This window comes from Vombatus ursinus, unplaced genomic scaffold (genome assembly GCF_900497805.2).
Source record: "Vombatus ursinus unplaced genomic scaffold, bare-nosed wombat genome assembly UNPS02014797.1, whole genome shotgun sequence".
NCBI classification, from domain to species: Eukaryota; Metazoa; Chordata; class Mammalia; order Diprotodontia; family Vombatidae; genus Vombatus; species Vombatus ursinus.
The window spans coordinates 4,773,298-4,798,610 of NW_020954575.1; the positions used below are offsets into that span (position 1 = coordinate 4,773,298).

The 25,313-nt window shown below is 36.7% G+C and overlaps 1 protein-coding gene across 1 annotated transcript in view; it reads left to right on the forward strand.

Annotated features, from left to right (window-relative positions):
- Positions 1-70: 70 nt before the first annotated feature.
- SKA2 (spindle and kinetochore associated complex subunit 2) overlaps positions 71-25,313 on the forward strand; it is a 51,047-nt gene continuing 25,804 nt past the window's right edge. Inside the window, 2 exon segments of the mRNA XM_027870479.1 lie at positions 71-182; positions 185-252. Coding sequence (XP_027726280.1) covers positions 71-182; positions 185-252 — 180 coding nt within the window.

The window sequence follows — 25,313 nt, forward strand, 5'->3', positions numbered from 1 at the left end:
GATGCGGCGTTTTGTACCTTTGCCCAACAAGAAGGCCTGTTTCATTCTGAAGGGAGGGACCCAGGCTCCAATGGGCGGGCAGAGGAAACGCGGGAAAGCCAATGGATGCGCCGCGCTGAGTGACAGCTGTCCAATGGGGACGCTCCGTGCTAGCATCGTTTGGGTTCGAGGGCTTAACCACTGCCGCCGCCGCCGCCTGAGGAATGTCAACTATTCAACATGGAGGCGGCGGTCACTAAGCTGGAAGTGATGGTGAGTGCAAAGCGAAGGAGACGGACTTGTGCACTCCTCCCACCAGGAGGAGGAGAAAGCACGATAGAGTCTCTGAGAACTCTGGGCGACTCGGGCTGCACCGATACTTGATTTCCCCCACCCCCACCCCCCCTCGTTGAAGGGAGTAGCCACCGCCTGGGCCCGTTTAACCGCCGCGGGGAACGAGTTACATCCGGGGAACGCGGAAGGGAAATGGCGGGAGATGCTGAGGATTCGGGGCCGTGGAATTCCATCTCCCTAAATGGGGTGCATGAATGGTGTAGCCCGAGCGGTCCCTCCCCTCCCAGAGGGGGCAGATGGTGCAGCCCGCGTCCCGGGTTTCCCCTAGAAAGTGTGAATGGATCGGTCTCCGTGTGCCTGGAGAAGGGGCGGGGTTGGTCCATTCACACGCTGTGGGGGGGGGGCGGCGGGAAGAATTGGGGTCCGGAAAGGAGTGGGGGGGCACGGAATGTCTTTCGGGTTGAACCATTTACTCTCCCGCAGGGAGGTCCGGTAGGCCAATTCATTTCCAACGTGGCTGTTCCGCTTGCTTAGTTCACACACCCCCTGGAGGGGGCGGAGGAGGGGGGGGTGGGGCGGGAGGCGAGCTCATGGATCTGCTCACGAATCCTGCCCCCCGTGGGGAGGAGGAACTGAGGGAGGCGTGTGCGGGACGGCGGGAAGTGGACGGCACTCTCCTTCCCCCCCCCTCATGGCTGGGTGGGGGGTGGGGAGCGGGTCGTACCATTTGTTCCCCGTAGGTCGATTTCATTCATCACCAGGAGTGGGAGGGAGGGAACAGGATTGGAAGCAACTCCCGCCGAGGAGAGGGGTGACTTTGGGGCGGAGGGGGAGATCGCTGAAGCGGGCTGGAGGGGGCCAAGCTAGGGGCCCTTTCTTTCTTCGTCCTTCCCTCCTTTCCTCCCTTTCTTTCAGGCGCCCTCCCTTTCTTTCCTCTTTCTTCCTCCCTCCCACCCCTCTCCCCGCCCCCCCCCCACATTTCCTTGTTCCCTTCGCCTTCCCCTCCCCCACCGTACCCGTCTTCTTTCTCAGGCTGACTTCCCCGTGGGGCGGGGGGCGCGCTACGCATTGGGGGAGGGGATCCCAGGCTAGAACTCCCCTCCCCCTCGCTTGCTTCCCCCCTCCACCGGGAGCTTCTCGGGAGAGAACGACCTTGCTTCCCCACCGACCGCCACGCCTCGCCTCGCCTCGCCTCGCCTCGCCGTTCTGCTGCTTCGGCAGTTTGGGTGCATGTGCCGCCTGCCCCCTCCGAGCAGCTGCCCAAGCTTCGTTTTGACGCCTTGATTGGCACGAGCCGGGGGGGAGATCCAGGGAGGAGCAGTTCCCCGCCCCCATCCCTCCCTTGTCTCCCATCCCCTTTGCAGCCTGCTTAGAGCGTTAGAAAGGTATTTAATGTGAGGCCTCGATTAAGGTGGGAGGTGTAGTGGCGCCGAGTGTTTTTAACTTTTAATCCTCTATCTCCTGCAGTTTTTCAAATGTTCACTGACCGGATAGTTAATTTTGAATAGCTACTGTATCAAATAATTAGAAAACCGTTCAGTGAGCTATTGTTCTTCCGTCGTTTCTCATACTTTCAAAAAATATTAATAATGAGAATTATATCAGTTTTATCAGATTTATACTGTACTCAAAAAAATGCAGCCAAGTTTAGTGGGTTTTGTGATTTTTTTTTCACATAGTAGATTCTTTTTGAAACGGAGCATCAGTTTTACTTTTCCACATGAAAGCTCTATCAGCTAATGAATACTTTATTCAGTTCCCAGTTAATAAGTATGTACTGTTACTAAACTTTTAGAAAACACCACTGCTGATAGCCAAGTACCACAGCACATAATGAGATACTCATGGCAACACTTAACATGAGTCCTGACCATTGTAGGTCTTTATGGAGTGTGAATTGAGTCAACTTTAAAACAGGTAAGACCCAAAGATGAAACGCAGGACTGCTGGGGAGTCCCAAGGTTCTGTCGGTGGTTGAGATTAGATTGTTAGAACAGAAGCCTTAGGCAGAGCCTAAAAAGATTCCTTTGGATAAATTTTGAGAAGCTATAGAAAGAAAAGTAATCTGGCAGATGGGAAAGAATAGACTGTTCCAAACTTAGGGTGTGGTTTGGAAGAATGTGAGGAGTTGGAAGTGGAAAAAGGGAATGAGGGAAAGGAGTGGATGCTTGGATAGAAGATGTCTGCGAGCAAGGGCTTCAAGCATGAGATAAGAAAAGATATTAAATAGTAGAAAGCCTTGGGAATGAAGATGGAAAAAAAAGTATGTTTGATGTGGACCGAAGTGTGAAACCTGCTGATTCCAGTTTTCCTGTGTTGGTACTTCAGCTAGAGGGTAAAGCTGCTATTTGGCACAGGAAAAAAAAATCTAACCTCTTTTGAGGGGGCCAATAGTTTTTATTCTGTGTTTTGTAAAAAATGGCGCCAGTTGATTTTTACTTCCATCCTAGTGTAATTGTGATACTTCTTCCTAAGTTATCACTTTTTACATTGTTTATATTCCAGGAAGCTATGTTTTTCCATCTTTTGTGTTTTTGTGAAGGACTTTAACTTTCCTTGGTTCTGTATTGGGCAGTGGGTTGATTTCCAATCAGAGAGGCATTATGTAAGCCTTCTAGTTTTTTGTCTTTTTCCATTAAAATTAATTTAGGTTTATTTCTAGGTTAGTGAAATGATTTTCTTGCAGTCAAAAAGTTAAAAATTTATCTTATGTAATTGTTTTAGAATTGTTTTAGTGCTTTTCGTGCATTGAACTAGTAAATTCTTTGAAGAGTAGAGTAATTTCTACATTATGAGAGACATTTATGAAGGACTCTACAGATAGAAATTCTTATTGTTGAAGAAGAATCCCTAGAGCTGAGGCTCACAAACAGCCACGAAACTTTTGGTTTAGCCAGCACAGACTTGTTTGTCTAGCCTTTACCCATCTCAGCACCCCTCCTACTAAATGTATGAATTGTTAAAGAATTTGCCATAGTTAAGAAGAGCGCCAAACCATGACAATTGACCCTAGCAACTACCTTGTAAATTTTTAAATAGAAAAGTTTTGGTAAGTTAATTCTGCCAATATGGATCAGTCACCTCACTGAATTACATATGCCTCTGTACTGGTTTAAGGGTATCTTTAGCAAACCCTGCCAGCAGTTCAAGTGTTAGGCATTTTTGTTAGGTAAATATTCATGAGTGATATATGCAGTATTTCCCATATGGTTTGAACTTGTCTCAGTTCAGGTTCCAATAGAAGATATGGCTTAATTTTTAAATTTTTGCCATCTATAAATATGAATGTTATTTTTGTGTGCTAAACTTTTTATTCTCCTGCATGATATTTAGTTCCTAACCCTTCTGTATTGTTTATGTTTTAGAATGGTTAATCATTCTTGATGTTTTCTGGGGTAAATCTTTAAAAGTAGTTAAAGTATACTGATAAAAATTAAAAAATTTTTGAACCCGATGGTGTGGTTAGTAAAGCCAGCTGCCTTAAAAAAAAATAAGTACTGAAATTTAACAGCTTAGCTGTAATGTTATTATTTTATTTTTTATAAATGCATGATATTTAATTCTGTTATACAAATGGTACAACTTCCAGTGTGTGGTGTCTGCCTGCGTGTTTTCTGATTTCTTTCTGGAACATTCTTAAAATTAGTTTTTCTCACCCAGATCTTGGGGATGGAGTTTAAGGCAGTTCTTAATATACTTTTCAAACACAATGTCAAGCTTTTTAAGTATTGTTATTATTTTTAGAGCTCCTTGAGGGCAGATATAATAATGTTGCTTTTCTTTGGATCCCTGGTATATAGTAAGCACTTAATAAATGCTTGTTTACTAAGACTTTATTTTTAGGTTAGTAAATTCTTCTCTTCTAAGAATCTAATAAATATTTTTAGGCTATCTAATAATACTGCCAACAGACATAAATAATAAAACTATGTCCCTTATTTTCAGCCTTAAGAGTAGATATTTTTACTGAATTTTTGTTGCTGGATGTTACAAGTAATGCATTTTTAATGGCCACTGGTTTAGTTTCAATATGTGTCTAAATCCATTTTTTACTCTGTCTACATTAGAGTAAGGGGGTCTTAAGTATTTGTATGGAACAGATTGTTATCTAGGAAAATATTCTTTATGAGGGTAGGATTGGGAAGGGGTAGCTTTTTATTTATTGAGGAAGAAAGGAAGATCATATTTTATTTGATTTTTTTTTTGCCCCTTAAATTTCTTGAAAATTATATATTTTTAAATTGAGTTATAGAATCTGAAAAATCAGATTTGGTATTTTGTGGAATTGTGATGTATCCTTGCTATCAAGCCTTTTAGTATTTTTTTATTTCTTTTTTATTGATCAAATAATGTAACTATGATTAAAAATGACACTTCTTTTTTTCCAGAGGTCTTAAATATGAATCTTGAAAAGCATTATGGGTTTTAAATGTTTTAGTTCCTATGATGCTAAAAATAAATCATACTTCCTTATGTAAAACTCTGGAATTTTTACTTCAAATTACTATAATAACTTAGTCTAATTGGCAGATAACCTACAAAAAGAAAATGCATAGTATTCATAATATGGTATTAACTCTGGGAGGAAAGGCTTTGCCCTAGACTTGGATCCAAGTGACCTGATCTTTGTAATTGATGGTAAAAATAATGGATGTTAACATTTGTAATTTTGGTGTTAACATTGTTTTATGTACCACAGGATTTTAAAAAATTGATCAGTTCTAATGTAATAGTGAACCATTTTATTCCTTTTATTTAACTGTATTAAATGAAGGAAATTACCTTTCTGCTGAGTAGACTTTATTCTACATATAGATGGACATTTCATAAAGGGGAGGTTGAGCAAGATTTAGCTCTACTGATTATGATTTCAAAAGTGTTTATGATTTTAAATAAGTAAAAGGAAGGATGAGCTAGTAGTGCTTATTGCACAGTAATATTTGATGTTTCCTTAATCTGTTTTTTCTTTAGTATGATTGGACATCTTATTGACTGAGTGGTATTTGTCTAGTGCCCTTTTTATGTTGTACTACTAGTGATCCTGCACAAGAAGCAGTGCAATGTTAAAAGGGCATTGGCCAGTGATACCGGTCACATTTCTGGGCTCCCACAGCTGCTTTTTGAATGGATTCTTCAGCTTTCTAATTGGGTTAGTTACCCTTAAACAAAGGAAGTAGATGACAGTTACTTGAAACCAGGGTTGTCTCCTGCCCATTGCTTTGTTACATTAAGTTTGTGGGAAATGAAAATGCTTTCCTACTATTAAAACTGGAGGGAATGTGGCAGGAATGGTAGGGAGAAAAATGTTTAAGATTATTAAAATTTCTTTATAGACAGAAAAAGATGCAACTGGCTAGAGTAGAAATACAAGATACTCTTTAATACACATTGACACACTAAATGCCAAGGAAACTATCACTTGCTTTTGTTGGCTTACAGCGAAGGGACAAGATAGTTATTGATTACTCTCACCAAACTCTTAAGACAAAAAGAGGTGAGATGATAAGTACAATGCACTGCAGGAATTCTGGAAAGGTAGGTTGAATATGAAGAAACTGTGTGCTAATTGTCTTAACTATGCATTTAATTCTTAACTGTTTAAAAAAGGAGATTCATTGCATAGTAAATAGAAAGCAAAAAGTCAAATTGGGTTGCTTCTTGCAGCATTCAATCACACTTAATTTACATCCTAACAACTGAAATTTTTTTTTTACAACTTCCATTAGTGATATTTACCATGTGTACTTTGATTCCTTATGACATATTTTTTAAAAAATTCCACTCTAAAACAGTGCTTCTGATAGGGTATTATTAAGAGTGGACAAGTCATTGGATTGTATGACTAAGTTGGCATTTGAGTCCAATTTTTATCAACATTGAGGTGAAGATTTTTTGGTTTGGGCTATCGTGGTAATGATATTTTGGGGTTTCTTATGTCAAAAAATGGCAACTTTACTGTAAATGTTATATGCCCTTTAAAACCTCAACGGTTTCTCCTTGTTCTCTCTATATTTCTTATGATAATACTGCTAACGAATGCTCTGACTTTATTGCACTACTGTACTTTACAGCTAGCAGTGCAATAGTATTGTCAAAGCATCTGAAAGCAGAATACACAGCAGTATTTTGATTCTTGCCTTATGACTTATGATTCCTTCAAAACTTGTGGGTAATTTTCACTTAATTTGTATATTTCCTAATTGTACTGAAAAGACATTTGTGATGGATGAAATTATAATTTTATATGTTACTGATTTGTAATAATGCTTTAAATATTAAAAATTTAAATGTACTTGAAGTATAACTTTAAAATATTAAATTTAAAACTGTGTTTTAGACTCTTATGTATATATAAACTTAACTTTGGAAAGAATGCTTCTATATCTAAAGCTATAGTCTGGCTAAGTTAATGGTAACTTTCTCAAAGAAAGCTATGTTTGTATGGATTAATTCTGTACAAACTTTATTTGTTTTAAAGACTAACAAAACCGTTAATTGATTGAGACACCTTGTCTTAATAGCAGAAAAAAGTAAAGGTGAACTTAATTTGTAAGTCTATAAAGTGTCACCTTCCTAAAAATTGGTGTATTGTAAAAAAGACTTTGTTTTGCTTCCATAAATGTATTTTATCACTTCATTATTATGAAAATTGCACCATAATCTTAATCCCTATTCAAACAAGTTTTGAAACTTGATTTTTGACAACTGCTGGTTGGATATTTTTCTGAGATGAAATGTTTTCTGTGTTCGTTATAAACCTTTCCTTTTCAGCCTATGAAAAACTACTGTTCTAAACCGGTCTCTTCTTGGGAATATTCACATTCATTGAAGAATCCAAGATATGAGTTAAGGACCTCAAAAGTATTTTAAATAGTGTGCTTGTAAATAATAATATTGTTAAATTTATTAGTGTTTATATACAAGCTAAAATCTGTGAACTCAAGTAATTGCCTCAGTGATCAACAGACTTTGTTGAATTGCTTTGGTATTGACAAGTCTTACAGTTAACCTAACCCTAGTTATTCTAGCCAGCACCTTTTAGTATATCAAAAGAATAGCTTTTAAAAAAATCCAACCACAACCATCAATCTTGGAATCTTGTAAAACATCAGCATAGTTTTGTCCCTTTAAAATTCTCTCACTTAAAACTAGTTTGATATTCTAACCTACTTCAGATAAAAATAGCAATTTAAAATAAATTATTAGATTCTAGATCCAGGAAGCCCTTAGAAAGGGTGGAATTTATTCAGTTGATGAGTATTACTCAGTTTACTAACTTTAGCCTTTAAATATTTTATAATCAATTCTCAAAGTATCAAGACATTTCAATAGAAAGCCATTAGAGAAGTATATATGAAGTAATTTCTGAATTGGTTCATTATAATTCTGCTTAACTAATTTCTGTGTAATACTTAGACCTTTAGGCAGATTGAGAATGTTGATAATTTTGAAAAAAGGCAGACTAGTTTCCCTCAGGGAGGCACTTAACATGTTCTAATTCAGGTCAAGACTATTTTACTTTCTGTGAGGCAAAAAAGTCCCTGTCTTGTCCATTTGAGTTCATTGAGACTATTGGTTCCAATTTTAGGTATACCATTAGTAAAGGAAATTGGAAGATTTCTGCTTATGAGTTGAACAAAGTCGGAGATAACACATGATTTTATCTGTAAACTAAAATAATGAGTTGTAAGTCTTGGGGGAGTACTTTTTACCTTAGATTCAGTTTTCTTTTTTTTCTTCTCTATTTTTCTAAAATAACATTTTGGTTTTTTCCCCAGTCACATGTAAAGACAATTTTTAACATTTATTAAAAAAAAATTTTTGCGTTCTAAATTTTTTCTCTTCCTCCCTTACTTCCCCCCTCCCTGAGACAGTAAGCAGTTTGATACAGGTTATACATGTTCAGTCATGCAAAACATATTACCATAATAGTCACGTTGTGAAAAAAGGCACAGACCCAAAGTAGAGGAAAACACGAAAAAAATACAGAAAATGAAAAAGTCTGCATTCAGACTCCATTAATTCTTCTTCTGGAAGCGGATAGCATTTTTCATCATGAGCCCTTTGGAATTATCTTGGATCATTGTATTGCGGAAAATAGTTAAGCCATTCACAGTTGATTATCCTTACAATATTGCTCTTACTATGTACAATATTCTCCTGGTTCTACTCACTTGACTTTGTATAAATTCAAATAAATCTTTCCTGGTTTTCAATTTTCTTCTTTTTGGATTAATTTTAAAAGTGAATGTGAACTAGACAGCTATAGCAGATCCCAAAGATGCTTAGAAACATTGTTAAATTGACAGTCTATGGTGATGGAATTTTATAAAAACATTATTTTGGTATGATTTCATTAACATAGGACCCAATGTGAAAACTTTCCGTGCATATCTGCAACAACATAATACAGTATTTGTTTCATGAGTCACCGTGTGGCTCACCTTAGTGTAACTTGGCAGTAGTCTATGTAGAGGCAGGATTTGAACCCAGGCCTTTCTGATCCCAACCCTTTATTCACTACTATTAGAATAAAAAGCTTAAAAGTGAAGTAATTACCTTCAGAGTTATAATATTCCAAAACAAACTTAAGGGTAGCAGATCTCATTCAACAAGTGTTGTACCGTATGCTAGGTTACAGTGTCTGGCCTCCAGCTTGGTTTATTTGATGGTAACTGCAAGAGTAAAGATGAGTAAATAACTAAACAGACAAATAAATATGCAAAGTAAGTTCCCAGACTTGAGGAGGGAACAAAAAATTGTAGGGATCTAGGTAAGGAACCAACAATAGTAGGGATCCAGATTAGGCTTTTGGAGGAGTTAGCACTTTAGTAGAGGCTTGGAGGAAAATGATGTTTCTAAGAAGTTGAGTACACCCCTGATATACGATACTGAACAGGTGACACTCTGCCTATAACAAAAACAAGTAAGCCACTTTGGCTGGAATGAAGAGTGTGTGATAAGAAAGCATTGAGTCTGGGAAAGTAGACTAGTACCAGATTCATAAGGGCTTTCAATGCCCAGTAGAGCCATTTGTGTTTTATCCTAGAGACAAGTGGAAGCTGCCTGAACTATGGAGTGACATGGTTCGACCTGTGCTATAGCAATGTCACTTTGGCAGTAAAATAGCTAATATCCATAGGACAACATAAAAATACTGCTGCATGTGCCAGTGATTCCTTTTAATTTTTATCATTATCATTTTCACAACACATTGGGGCGTAATGAATAGTGTTGGTCTTGGAGTCAAGGACACCTGGGCTCAAATCTTCCATGAGATGCTGGACAAGTCATCTGAGATTATAGCTGTAAAGCTGGAAGGGACCTCAGAGGCCATCTAATGCAAACCCTTCTTTTACAGATGAGGAAACCTGAGGCCCAGAAAAGTCTCAGAATAACTGATCACACAGGTAAGTAGTACTCCAGAGGTGAAATTTGAACCCAAGGCTTCTGATTTCAGAGCCAATGTTCTTTCCATTGTACCACACCTTGGGCAGTTCTAAGACTTAGCTATCTTGAGTCAAAGGTTAGAATTTCCTTTGGCATTTCAAAAAAGAAATTGCAAATTGAGGAGATGCCTATCGGGGAATAACTGAACATGCTGTGGTATATAAATGTAATGGAAAACTATTGTACCTTAAGAAATGATGGAGCAGGCAGACTTCAGAACAACCTGGAAAAGCAGATGCTGAGTGAAGTGAGCAGAACCAGGAGAACGTTGTACATGTAACAGCCACACTGTTCGATGACTGACTTTGATAGACTTAGCTCTTCTCAGCAATGGAAGGATCTAAGACAACTCCAAAAGACTCATGATGGAAAATGCTATCCACATACAGAGAAAGCACTGTGGAACCTGAATGCAGATGGAAGCATACTATTTTCTCTCTTTTTCTTTTGTTGTTTTGATTCTTCTTTCTCATGGTTCCTCCCATTGGTTCTAATTCTTCTTTACATAATGACTAATGTGAAAATATGCTTAATATGAACATATGAGTAGTGCCTATATCAGATTATACTCTGTCTTGGGGAGAGGAGGAGGGGGAGAAAATTTGAAATTCAAAATCTTATGAAAGTGAATGTTGAAAACTAAAAATTAACAAATTGTTTAACAAAAAGGAAAAAAAAGAAATTGCAAGGCTTTGACATGGTTTTATTATTCCATAGTCCTCATAGCCATCCATGGTGTTTCATACATCCCATTTTATAGGTGAGAAAACTGAAGCTTAGAAATATTATCTAACTCCTACCAGATCAAACAGTAAATGTGGCAATTGAACCAAAAAGCAATATGACTTCAGGACCTTTGTACTTTTCACTCTATCACACATCTCTCCATTTAAATATAATAGACTGTCATGATTGATACCTGTAAAATGCTAAATGAGCATGGTTATTAATATCTCCAGTTATAAAACTTTGACAGTCTTTCTACTTGTTACTGAATCCATACCTCTTTTTTCGTTAGTTTCAAGAATGAATATTTATTTAATGAGCAGACTTTTGTTAATACAGATTCTTACAGAAAAATTCTTACTTGATTTTTTTCTCTAAAATATTAACCTCATCCCTCTTTTACCTATCATAATCTATCTCCTTTAACAACTTATGGTATTCTAACCACATTCCAACTTAAAGTATTCAAATATTCTGGTTCCTTAGTTTTATTTCTCACTAGAAATTTGTTTCAGTTTTTGTAAATGAAAATGTTTCTAATATTAGTATACATTCTTATCATTGTGTCATCTACAGCTCCTTACTGAGAAATCTCATCATCTTGTAAGATCAGTCAGTCTTGTTACATCTTATCAGTATTCTCTATCCCTCTGATTGGAGGGTGGAGCCATGAACTCCATTTAAGGAGGGAAATAAGACTGACATCTCCTGAGACTTCTGATTTTGTACTTATTTGACTCCTTAACCATCTCATACCTCCCACCCTCCTTTTTAGCTTTCTTTTGTGTGTTATCTCCCTGCCCTACCCCTTTCCCACTCCAGGATCTTTGCCAAGAATGCCCCAAATGAGGCCACCAAGAGTCTGACATGACTGGACATTGATAACTTCCCGTTAGACTGTAAGCTCCTTGAAGGCAGAGATTTTATCTTATTTGTATTCACAGCACTTAGCATTGTGTCTGGCACATAGTATGTGCTTAATAAATGTTTATTGACTATTGGTTAACTATTATTATACTTCCATCCCTTAACACGCTTAGCATATTGAATGTAATTTACTTCTATGATTCAAGATCTTACAGTGCCTTCCTTGGTTTCATAATAAACATTTTTAAAATTCTCTTAAAATGTTTTATTAACTTAAACACTGAAAGATGAGCACTTTCACAGGTAAAGAACATACAGTTGTACATGAAATCCATTACAGCTTTTAAGTATATGATAAAATAAGCATCATTTCTCATTGTGTGTGACGTAGGAAACTGAATGACTCTGTAGCAATGCCAGACCATATCCTGGAAATTTATCTGTATTTAAAATAAATTGTTGATACCAGCTTACTTTCGTGTCATTTGCCTCCTCACAGAAGCAGGGTATGTGGGTAGGTTCTTATTTAACTAAAGTTCTTCATAATTAAAGTTTTACTGGGCCTGAATCAGTAGAATACTTTTGTATTGTTAAGCTCCTGTCAGACTGTAAAGTAAGATTTTTGCTAAATAGATCTGTTAATTTGACTTTTGTTAGCCTTGATTCGTTAACATAGAATTTTATGTTTGTTCTAAACCAGCTGTCTTTTAAAAACTGTTTGCTGTGTAGGTTCTTCACATTAAGTTCTTATTTCATATTCAAACAATATGAAACACTTTGATATTTCAAACTGAGCTCTATTATTTAAAAACAATGTGTTGTATAGGAATTCTTGAACTGGAAATTTTAAAAACATTTTTATGTCATATTTGTATGATACTACAGTACCATTTTCTTTTATTGTTGGTGTGTATATTTTTGGTGGAAGATTATGAATATTTGATATCTATAGCTGAGAAATACAGCAGAACATTCATGGCATGGATTCTAACAGACAAGTTTACATAACATTCAAAAACTGCTTTAAAAGATACCAGAGATCTTGGGCATGGATCCAGGGACATCATTTGTAGGGAATGGGAATGATAATAGCTCATCGAAAAACCATTTCACTTCTAATGCCAAAATATACTGTTCTCTTCCTGAACACCCCTCTCTTGGCCCCAAGTATAGCCGCATTCCTTTTCTTTGACTTATTTCTCACCATTCACGAATGGTCTAATTGGAGCAGTGAGTGGAGTTGTATCTTGGAATGGATTTTAACCTTGGAAAAAAAGCCTCAATTTATGTTCCTGTGTAAAATGAGTTTCTCTTGCAAATGTAATATACATTTTTTTGGTCTCTCACAAGGTTAGTCTGAAGATACCAAGGAGTCAGTTGCTTAGTTTTGCTGCCTCCAATGCTTATGGAGTTGTAAGGTTTTTAAGGTCCACAGGTAAAAGGTTATATCATAATAACATAAGGATACTAGGCATCTCCAGTTTGGGAGAAAAGTCATTAGTGTTGCAACTCTATGCCTCACTTCAATTTGATCCTGAAACCAGACTCAGGAAACTAGGGAAAGTCAGCCTTTTTTGACCATTCCCTAGAGGTAAGATGTTATGCCCAGGGAATTTGTGAAGGTTTGAGAAAGAGTGCACCAACATAGGGGCTACGTTTTGTTGCATGTGGGAGTGTATTCTTTGTGTAACTTTTGGAGAAACTGCCTAGATTAAAAGGGCAAGAAAGGTGACATGGTATTCTTTTTTAAACAGCCAAGAGCAAGGGCAGCTAGGTGGCGCAGTGGATAGAGCACTGCCCCTGGATTAAGGAGGACCTGAGTTCAAATCCTACCTCAGACACATAACACTTACTAGCTGTGTGACCCTGGGCAAGTCACTTAACCCCATTGCCTAGCCCCGCCCCCCAAAAAAGAATAAACAGCCAAGAGCTTACTTAATTTTTTCTCTTTAGGATGGAGCCAGTGTTCTGAAAATAGAAGTAGGAAAGGTTATATTACAAAATGTGTCTCTCCTCTCTACTAGTAGTTAAATCTACACTTCCTATAATACATAGTTCATAGAAGTTTAGAGCTAGAAGGGGGAACAAAGGGAACGGGTCCAGAGAAATAAAATGCCTTGCTCAGGGTAAAGCTAGGACTTGAATCCAGATTCTGTTTGCTAGGTAAATGTTCTTTTTTGGTATCCTATATTTAAAAAAATGCTGAAATATCTGTAATGCATGGAGAGACCAGGTTGGCTAATGTACCTCAAATACTTTGCTTAGCAGACAAAAAGTTATTTTGCCTTATTCCTTAATTCTTTGGGGATGACTATTGATTATTCAAGTTTTTTTTTCCTTTTCCTAAAAAAGACAAAACTTTTTAAAGGTTACTTTGGAAAGTTAAGCTAGATAATTTAGGATTTATAAGGAGGTACCACAAGAACATAGGAAATATTACTCTGGAGCAAATCAGAAGTCCATCCAGACTAGTATTCACTGAAAATGGCAGTAAAGATATTCTATGGTAATTTTGCTTTTCATGGCATGATTCTCAGTGGATAAGAATATAACCCACATATCTCTAAATTTTCCTTTAATAAGTGGTTATGGATCTATCATAAAACTAAGTTCTTACTCTTGTAAAGCAAGTTCTAACTATTTACAATTACAATACTTACCAATCTAGGGGAAAGTTTTTTTAATACCTTTTTTTTTTTTTAAAGAGAGCTTAGCAAATTTTTTTTCCTAGTTTGCATATGAATAGATGGAAGCCCTAGCTCAATACTGAAGTAGGTAAAAAATCTGAATTCAGGATCTAAATTTTAAAAACTTTAAAAATTCTCCCTACAATTCCCCAGTTAAGATTTTGAGCCAAATATTTAGTGAGAGAAACTTAAATTAACTGACACTAATGCAACAAGAATTTATTAAGTCCTATGTGTTGGACGTAGATGTTTATGTAGTATGAAAATGAGATAAAAAGGGAAATAGATTTGTTTGAAAGAATACTATGAAAGAATTCATGTATAGTTAATGTGTTCATATTTTTTTACACTTTTGTTATGGTATATTTTAATTAACAAATCTACAAAGTTATATAAAATATTATAGTTAGAGACTAACATGACAAAATCCTATGATCAGAACTAGAGCTAAAAGAGACATTGGTGTTATCTAATGCAGCTCTTTTATTTTACAAATTAAGAAGCTGAGTCTCTGGGAAGTTAAAGGGATCATTTTTACAGTATGGTTAAGGCCATACAAATGCATGTACCACATACAGTAAAAATGCCTTGAAATGTAACTAGCAAATGTTAAACTTTTTTAGTGCTTAAAAATTATTTAATATACATTATTATCTTTGTTTTTACATTGTCTTAAGTTTTTCCTAGCATACCTTCCTCTCTCCTTGCCTGCATAGCCATTTCATATGAGAAAGAATTTTTTAAAGTCAGAGGAAGAAGAAGAAAAAATAAGCAAAACTGATCAATACACCAAAAAAAAATTTGAAAATAGATTAATGTTCCACCTTTCATTTCTATAAAAGTGGAAGAGGTGTCTTTTCATATCCCTTTTGCTTTATAATTTCACTTTGTGGTTGTTATTCTTTCCATTTGCATTGTTGTAATCATTATGTATTTTTTTCTTTCTTTGCTTCACTCAGCATCAGTTAATGTTAGTCTTTCCATGCTTTTCTATATTCATCACTTTAGTCATTTCTTAAAGCACAGTAATATTCTGTTATGTTCGTGTACAATAATTTGTTTAGCTGTTTTCCAAATGATGGGCAAATACATTGTTTACAATTCTTTGCTATCCCAAAAATGTTGCTATAAATATTTTGGGGTATATGGAATTAAAACCATGCTTGACAGTGACCTCATCTGAATGTATTATTATAAATGCGTAATATATGTAACATTACATATGCTACCTATTTTATATGGACATGTAAAATGGGAAGAAATAGCACACTTCATTAGAAGTGAAAATCAGTGATAAAAAGAGACACTCCTCCAATGTGCTGACTTCTTTTGCTATAGTTTGTGTGTACAGTCTTTAATTTCAATTTTATTGTTGTTAATTTACAAGTAGAAAAGAGAAACAGTAGAAAAAAAACGATGTACTCACAGGTCAGCCATCTGTAGAACCCTGTTCTGGTGACCATTTTGGGGATTAGTTATGTGCTTTTTTTGGCAGACTCACTTAAGTAACACATAGTTCTTCATAGTAGGTCAGAAGAATAGAAATAAAAAAATAGAGAGTGTCTATAGGCATGGAAAGGTTTGATAGTTATTTTTTATCAATTTTATCAGTTTGCAAATATTGAGTACCTACTATGTTCCAGGCACTGTGCTAAGTGCTAGACATGCAAATACAAAAATGAAACTGTCCTTAACTATGAGGTATTTGCATTCTATCTGGTGAAACAAACATGGATATATGAGTAGTTTTTTGAAGAGGGATATACTCAAAAGCTGGAGTAGTGAGATGAAAATCAAGTAAAGCCAGAGCTTTGCTTTTGAGTTAATACCTTAAACTGCTGTCATGTCATTATCAGGTTAACTATACCTTTCATTATTTGTAAGAAATTTAGACTTTTGACTTAAAAAGGGAGATTAGAATTGATAATAACTTAGGAGTTTGGAACTGAAAATTCTGATAATGTTGCATCATGTAATTTCGTTTGAACCATCAATTTAGCAGTATTGATAGTTTAATGAGATAAATATTGCTAAATGCTATTCAAAAGTTAATTTCTCTTGAAGCAAGTCATTAGGGAAAAGTTTTGCAAATATGTGTCCCATGTAACTTAATCATTCTTACTTCAGTAAGCCATCGTTGCTTTTGTGCTTAGTTTCAAGATTTGTAAAGTTCAAAACAGGTGTAAACCTTGTTATATGGTATCAATATATTCATTAAACAATTATGCTATAAAAATTCCTGGGTACATTTTCTACATGTGAATTTTGAAATCCATGAACAATAACGGCAACAAACATGGCAGAATTTAAAATTTTTAAAATAACTTCTTTATTAGATGGAGCACTACGAGAGGAATCCATGATAAGCGTAATTTGTTTTAAAGGAATTTGGCATAGTTTTTTTTTTTTTTTAAGTATTTAAGTCCACTGTAATACCTGGGCAAGAATACCCCTCTTTTTTTCACATCAACATTTCGTCTTATCCCGTAAAGTACAATTCTTGTTAGGATACATCACTGCAGTGTAGTTAATTGTTTATACCTTTCTTTTCTGCTGCATTGTAAGTTCTTAGAGGGTAAGGGACCATGACATACTTATCTTTGTATCTCTTTTTCACCTCTTCAGCCAACCCCCCACTTCCACCTCCAAGCCTTGCATATAGTCAAATAATTGAATGAATGAACAAATTAAATCCCCTTCTGAGAATTTAAGTGTCTTGCCCAGGGTCACACAGCCAGTATGGGTCAGAGTAGGTCTTGAACCTGTCTTCCTGGCTTTGAGGCCCTATTTCTAGCCAACATGCCACTTTTCTCTTAAGTCTTTAATCAACTCTTAAATTCTGACACCTTCCCTCCTGGGCCAAGACTTCTTTGTTTTTCAGTGCCTAACACATTGCTTTACATATTAATTATGCTTAATTTTTTTTGAAGTTTTGAGATTTTGGCAAATCCAGTGTTGCTGAAGAAGTTCATAATTAGACAGTTTAGCTATATTTCTTTTTCTTTTCTTTCTTTTTTTTTTTTGCTAAGCACTTTATTGCCACCTAGGAGAAGGAACAAAAGCATTTAACCCTGTAGCAATAGTTTCAGAAAGTCTGAAATCTGCTTAAAAGTTGAGTCCATTGGAATGTAACCCTACATTTCGTCTCTGTTTATAACCCTGATAGAGACAATCAGTTGGCTTCCCTATTTTTAAAAAACATCTTAGCCCAGCAGATAAGCAGCATTTACTCCCTTGAAAAAGAAAAGGCATCTGACTTCATTGCTTCTATAACATTCTTGTCCTTCAGAACCAGTATGGACTAGCAGTTTTGTTTTTATTTGTTTTAAGAAAAACTATTCTCAATGAATATTACCTCTTCAGATAAACATCCTCCCATCTATTCATTGCCTGAAGTGCTAAAGCCTGATTTATTTAAGGAACTGCTCACACACAGCTTCTCATAGTTTTGCTTTGGTTTTGGAGCATGGTTGGCTATGGAAATTTGTTCTCCTAATTTAAGGTTTTTTTTTTTAATTATTAAATACCAATATACGTAGAATCTGGATGAGAGTGTCATGGAGGCAGAGAAGTTGTTCACAAGGATAAGTACTAACCCCTGTGCTATCTAGATATGTTGAGTCATAATGTGATGTTTGCATTTAGGCTGACCAAGTCAAGAATTTGGTCAATGATTACTAAAGACGTATTTTGAAATAGTACATTTATTAATTACCTACTATGTGTCAGACACAGTTCTAGGCTCTGGAGGTACATAGACAAAAAATAAGAAACAGTTCCTTCCCTCAAGAAGCTTATATTCTAATGGGGGAGGGAATTGTGATCCAAGGGTGATGGGTTTAGAGCTGAAAGAGACCTAGCCTGGAAAGTGACTTGCCCAAGGTTACACAGATAGAAAGCAGTGTTGAGAGTTGAACCTCTGGTCTTCTAACTTCAAATCCAGCTCTCTTCCAACATGTCTGCACGTGAATAAATATAAAATGTACACAGTCACTTCGGAAGGGAGCACTGATAAGAGTAGGTTTGTCAATTTCTTGACTTTTATATGTAGAACAGGATAAAATGGAATATGACATTTCAAAAGGTTTAATCATGTGAGAAGAAGAGGGAGAACTTGAAGCTAAGGAAATGCTCCAGTAGACAAAGGCTTTTTTGATTAAAAATCATTTGTCAAAGACAAGTAGAAACTAATGTGCATATACTAACTAGCTCCAGTTTTATACATCTTGTGTAAATACAGGATTTGAAATGCCAAATTCATTCCCCATGGCTATAAATTTTAGTAGGAAGGACCCTCTGCCCACTCATTTCCACTTTTGCAACACCATTTATCTGAATGGCATGCAGGAAGCCCTCTAGCACTGGTGTACCTCATTGCTTTCCATTTCAGGTAAGTACAAAAGTGTCTCTTGTAGACATGAGAGATAGACAAATAGATTTTATTGAGGGCAATAGATGAAATTGTAGGTGATGTGTACCCCCAATATTAGCTACATAGAAACTACAGGCAGTCTACGATTTATCAATACTAAATGCATATTTCTTATGAAGAGTAGTTTCCCAAGCCAGGAGACAGAATTCTACTTTCACTCTCATATAGTGGAAAGAATATTAAGTCCACAGATCTGGATTCTAATTTCAGTTCTCTGTTTACTGTGTGACGATATGTAAATTGCCAAAACTCAGCTTTCTCTTTATAAAATAAGGATGATGACCTTACAGTTCTAATCTGTTGAATCCATAACATAGCTGTACTCTAGCAATAGGGAACTTGCTCTGTCTTCATTATTTCTATGAGAAAATTATAAGTGGGAAGAGCTCCCTTCCCTCCTTGTAGTCCCAGTAACAAAAGAAGCCCTCTCACCATATCCCTACCCCAACACATAAACCTGCAGGGGAAACTTCTGCTATTCTCCTATATCAACTCAAGAGGAGCTTGGGCTAGGCCCGTCAGAGTGATGGAAGAGCGGGGAATTAGGGATAGATGAGGGAAAGAAGTTTTCTGACACTTCAGATTTGCAAGCAGAATCGTTTCCAAGATATGGTACATAGAAGAGATGCAGGAGCTGGGAGTTGGGGAAGGAGGAGTACAACTGAGTTTCCAATAATTGTTAACATTGGAAAGAGGAAAAAGAAAGGGGGGCAATTCCCCCAGTGGTGGGACTTCAAGGGCATTTTTTTATTTGGTCATTAGCTTCAGTTCCCTCGACAACAGTAAGAGAAGATGAGAGAGCAGAAGGAAGTAGTTACACTAGAAGAAAAGACTGAACCTTTTTTTTTTAATTTACTTTAAGTTTGATTGATATTAGGCCAAGTGGAATGTTTCTAAGCCAAATGTAGCTTCCATTTTCTCCATCTGACCACCTTTTCTCACATAGTTAATTACTACATAGTAATTAGTAGGCAGTGTATTACATTAAGTTAAGCATGTTTAAAGCTTGACATGAAATATATAAGCTTATGAAATATGCATTATACTCTTAACACATACAACTCAGACCTCTTTAACTGACTTTCTCAACTGTCCTGTGACTTTCAAGATAATTTATATTTTACAGAAATGCATTACTTTCCCAAAGTAATTCATAAAATATAAGACTTGTTAGATCTTAAATTAGCTAATCCTTGGGGCTTCCTAAATTTATTTCTGTGGACTTTTAAACCAATTGCCCAGACTTTTCAATGAATTTTGTTCTCTGAAGATATAGACTGCTGCTTTTCATCCCAGCTTTACTAAAACACTATAATTTCTAAATCACATTGTGAGGTTTTCTTGGTGTTACTTTAGCTATTTTAATGTACTGTGGGGTTTTTTAAAGGTCCTAATAGTTATTAAAATGGAGAACTAAAGTTAATTAAGCAGTAACTGCCATCTTACTGTTTTACAAGGCAATTATCCAGCTCCCAAGAGTCTCATTTATACCAGAGAGGGATATTTGAATGAAGTGTGGTGGCAGTATCATTAGTTTAATCCACTAAGCAGTCTGAATTATTATGTATTAATCAGTTTGGGGAGTATCATGATTGGTCAATTATAAAATTGAGTTTCCTACTGTGTAATTTAAAAATACATTTCCTGTCGATACTACCAGATCCTAGAACCCTATCAATATTGTCTCTGCTGTGTACATAGCTGTGAGTAGTGCAATATTGCTTATAGGGTTTTAGTGTTTGGAAAGAACAGTGGCCAGGCTGAAGAAGTAATAAAGAAGATACCATCATCCTTGATTAGAAGAAAAAAACAGAATTGTAGCTAGCATTCTCATTAATACAAATCAAATTAAAGGAAATGTTGAAGGCTTGTACTTTTATTGTTGTTAGAAGGCCACAGAATAACAGAATTTATGAATTGAATGGAAGGGCGCTCACCAGCCACGTAGTCCAGCCCATATCTGAAAAATAATCACCCTCACAATGTACCTGACAAGTGATAAATCTAGCACTTGTTTGATGAGCTCCAATTAGGGGCAGCCTGCTACTTCCCAAAGTAGCCCACTTCATTTTTGGATTCCTCTAATTACAGAGAAGTTTTTCCTTCCATCAAACCTAAAATTGCCTCCTAGCAACTAATACACTTTTCTTTTAGTTCTCCTATCTGGGGCCAAACAGAATAAGATAGAGAGCCTTTTACAAATTTAAGATTACTATCACGTCCCTTAAGCCTAATTTCTTCAGCTTAAACATCCCCCAGTATCTTTACTCAGTCTTCATATAGCTCAGATTCTTGCCCCTTCAATGTTGAGATTGCTTTCCTCTGGATGCTGTCCAGTTTCCCAAATGTCCTTTATGAAGTGTGCCCAGAACTGAATACAAAACTTAGGTGGTCTGAGTAGAGCCTGAGGTATGAGCATAGTACATCAGGACTAACATCTTATTCTTGGAAGTTATGCCTCTCAGTGCAGCCCACACATTCATCATTTATCTTTGTAATATAATTTTTAAAAACAAAATAAATTAAACTTTTTATGTGCTAATTTGCAATAGGGATTGTCAAAGATCATAGACTTTTACTGCGGGAAAAGACCTTGGAGATAATTTTATAACCTTATCATTTAAAAAATTTATTGATAACTTTTGTTTTTATAACACCTACGTTTCCCAATATATCCCTGTACCTTCCTTCTTCCAGAGAGCTCTCTTATAACAGAATTTTTAAAAAGGGAAAAAAAGCATTATATTCAGTGTTCTACATCTATCCCCACTTGTGCACTGAAAGGAGTAAGGTGAATTCTTATATTTCTTTTTTTTTTTTTTTGCAGCAGCTGAAAATTGTTTTTTTTTTATCGTTGGAAACTAAGAATCCAGATATCTTTCATCTGAATACAATTCAACAGAAACGTATCAAATCAAGTCCCTGCTATGTATGAAACAATATAGATTGGTAGATAGAACAACTTTAAAACTGGGAAACTTAGATTTTGGTTTGGCTTTTAGTATGTACTGGCTTTGTAACTCAAAGCAAGGCAATTAACCTCTTAGTGCTGTATGGCAATTCTCTAAGTTGCAGAGAATATAGGTACATATATATATATATATATATGTAAAGAGTATTTTTTTTTTCAAGATTCTTTTTTTTTTTGAACATGTGTTTTTAAAACTTTGGGTTACAGATTTTCTCCCTTCCTCCCTCCCCACCCACCCTCATTGAAAAGGCAGGCATCTCGATACAGGTTATAGATGTGTAGTCATGCAAAACGCTTCCATAGTAGTCCTGTTGTGAAAAACTAAGTATATTTCCCTTCATCCTATCCTACCCCCCATTTATTCTGTTTTCTCTTTTGACCTTGTCCCTCCTCAGAAGTGTTTGCTCTTGATTACCCCCTCCCCCAATCTGCCCTCCCCTCTATCAATCTCCTGCTCTCTTGTCCCCTTCTCCTCTTATTTTCCTGTAGGGTAAGATAGATTTCCATACCCCATTGTGTATGTTATTCCCTCTTTAAGCCAAATCCTATGAGAATAAAATTCACTCATTCCCTCTCACCTTCCCCCATTTCCCCTCCACTGTAAAAGTCTTTTCTTGTCTGTTTCATGTGTGCTTCTCCCTTTCTCCTTCTCCCAGTATAATCCTCTCTCACCCCTTGATTTTGTTTTCCAGATATGACCCCTTCATCTTTGACTCACCCTGTGCCCTCTATCTATCTATCCATACATACATATAATTTTTTTCCTTCCCACTACCCTAATACTGGCAAAGGACTCATGAGTTACAAATATCATCTTTCCCTGCAGGAATGTAAACAGTTTAACCTTAATAAGTCTCTTATGATTTCTCTTTCCTGTTTACCTCTTCCGTGTTTCACTTGAGTCTTGTATTTGAAAGACAAATTTTCTCTTCAGCTCTGGTCTTTTCCTCAGGAATGCTTGAAAGTCCCCTATTTTATTGAATGACCATTTTTTACCCTGAAAGATTATACTCAGTTTTGCTGGGTAGGTGATTCTTGGTTGTAGTCCTATGTCCTTTGCCCTCCAGAATATCATACTCCATGCCTTCCAGACCTTTAATGTAGAAGCAGCTAAATCTTGTGTTATCCAGATTGTGTTTCCACAATACTTGAATTGTTTCTTTCTGGCTGCTTGTAATATTTTCTCCTTGACCTGGGAATTCTGGAATTTGGCTACAATATTCCTCGGAGTTTTCCTTTGGGGATCTTTTTCAGGAGGTGATTGGTGGATTCTTTCCATTTCTATTTTGCCCTCTGGTTGTAAAATATCAGGGCAGTTTTCCTTCATAATTTCTTGAAAGATGATGTCTAGGCTCTTTTTTTGGATCATGGCTTTCAGATAATCCAATAATTTTTAAGTTCTCTCTCCTGGATCTGTTTTCCAGGTCAGTTGTTTTTCCAATGAGATATTTCACATTCTCTTCTATTTTTTCATTCTTTTGGATTAGTGTTACAGTGCCTTGATTTCTCAAATTGTCACTAGCTTCCAATTTCTCCATTCTAATTTTTAAGAAGTATTTTCTTCAGTAATCTTTTGGACTTCCTTTTTCATTTGGCCAATTTTGCTTTTTAGGGCATTCTCATTGGCTTTTTGGACCTCTTGGGTTAGGCTATTTTTTAAGGTATTTTCTTCAGTATTTTTTTGAGTCTCCTTTAGCATCACTCTCAGTTTTTCCTCTACTTTTCTTACTTGCTTCTCCAAATCCTTTTTGAGCTCTTCCATGGCCTGGGACCAATTCATATTTTTCTTGGAGGCTTTGGATGTAGGAGCTTTGGCTTTGTTGTTTTCTTCTGGTTGTGTGTTTTGATCTTCTTTGTCTCCAAAGTAAGATAATATAGTCTGACTCTTTTTGTGCTGCTTGCTCATGATCCCAGCTAATTACTTGAGTTATAAACTTTTTGTTAAGGTAAGGGGCTGTTTTCAGTGTGGAGAATGTACTGTCCCAAGTTTCAGGGGTTATGTGCAGCTTTTTTCAGAGATACTTCTAGGGATCTGTTAATTTTCAGTTCTTCCAAAGTGCTATGATCAAGGGCAAGGTGTTTACTCCTTTCTTGGCCTGTGCTCTGGTCTATGAGTGACCACAAGTACTCTTTTCTGTCTTGGAACTGTGAGGAGATTTCCTCTCCACAGCCACTACAAGCTCTACCACGCCAGCATTCCTCCTCGCCCCAGGACCACCACCCAGAACTGTGACCCAGATCCAAGCATGGGCAAAACAAGAGAATCCTGCACCAGCAGAGAGATTCCTGCAATCCCTCTCTGATCAGCCACCCAATTCCCCCTCAGTCTGTGGGCCAGAAGTTCAGGAGGCAGCCGCCCCCCCAGGGCCGAGCTCAGGGAATGGGGCTGGGACCCTGTAGTTCTCTCTCACCACAGCAGAAACAGACTTTTCCCACTGACCTGTGTTGTCTTTCGCCTTCCATGGGTTGAGAAGTCTGGAAACTGCCACAGCTGCCTGCAATTCAATCCTCTGAGGCCTGCTTCAGGTTTGCTGTGGCCTGTGCGCCCATGCCGAACTGCGCTCCTCTCAGCCCGGCATGATATACCTTTCCGATCAGCAATCCAGGTTGTCTTGGGCTGGAAATTTGTTTCACTCTGTCTTTTTGTGGGTTCTGCTGCTTTAGAATTTGTTTAGAGCCATTTTTTATAGGTATTTGGAGGGGTTTGGGGGAGAGCTCAAGCAAGTCACTGCCTTCCCTCTGCCATCTTGGCTCCCGGAAAAGGGTATTTCCTTATATTTCTTTGAAGGCAAGCTTAGTCATCATAATTTCACAGTATTCAGTTTTCATTGTTTTGTTTTTCCATTTGCATTGTGATAGTAACTATATATTTCCTGATTCTGCTTGTTTCATTGTGTAACAGTTCATATATCTTATCATGCCCTTCTGTATTAATTATATTCATATTCAGTTTCTTAGAACATGATAATATTTTACTATTTTCTTTTAAATCATAATAGCATATGTATAATGCTTTAAGGTTTACAAAATGTCTTATAAGTATTATCTCATTTTATCCTCACAACAACTCTGGGAGGTAGATAACATTATTATCCACATTTTATAGATGAAGAAACTGAGGCAAACAGAGGGTAAGTGACTTGCCCAAGAGTCACACAGCTAGTAAGTGTCTGAGGCTGGGTTTGAAGTCAGACTGTTAGAGAAAGAGGATTATCTATGAATCTGTGCACTTCCCTTACTAGAGAGGTGGGTAGCATGTTTCATCATTAGTTTTCTAAAGTCATGATTGATTATTAGATTGTTCAGAGTTGCTAAGTCTTTCAGAGTTGTTTTCCTTTACATTGTTATACTTGTCTAAATTGTTCTGGTTCTGCTCATTTCATTCTGATTCAATTCATAAAAATCTTCCCCAGGTTTCTCTGAATTTGTCATTTTTGTCATTTTTTATAAGTACAGTAATATTTGATTGTATTTGTATGCCATAATTTCTTCAGCCATTCCCCATTTTATGGACACCCACTTTTTTCTAGTTCTTTGCCACAACAAAAAATAATTTAATTTCTGTAGAGCCTTTCTTTTTATCATTGACCTCCTTGGGGTGTATACCTCAATGTAGGACCAATAGCTCAAAGAGTATGCCATCTCAGTTATTCCTTTAGTACAATTCCAAATTTCTTTCCAGAATAATTAGACTAAGACACAGCTCCACAAGCCACACATTGGTGTACCTGTCCATACCCTCTCCAATATTGACTATCCTGTCTTTTGTGATTTTTACCGTTTCAGAGGGGGTTAGCTAGAACTTCAGACTCATTTTGTCATTTTACAGATGGGGATACTGTGGTCTAGTCCAACAAAATATTCATGGATCTGTGATCTCATGGATTTGGGAGATCCTTCTAACAAT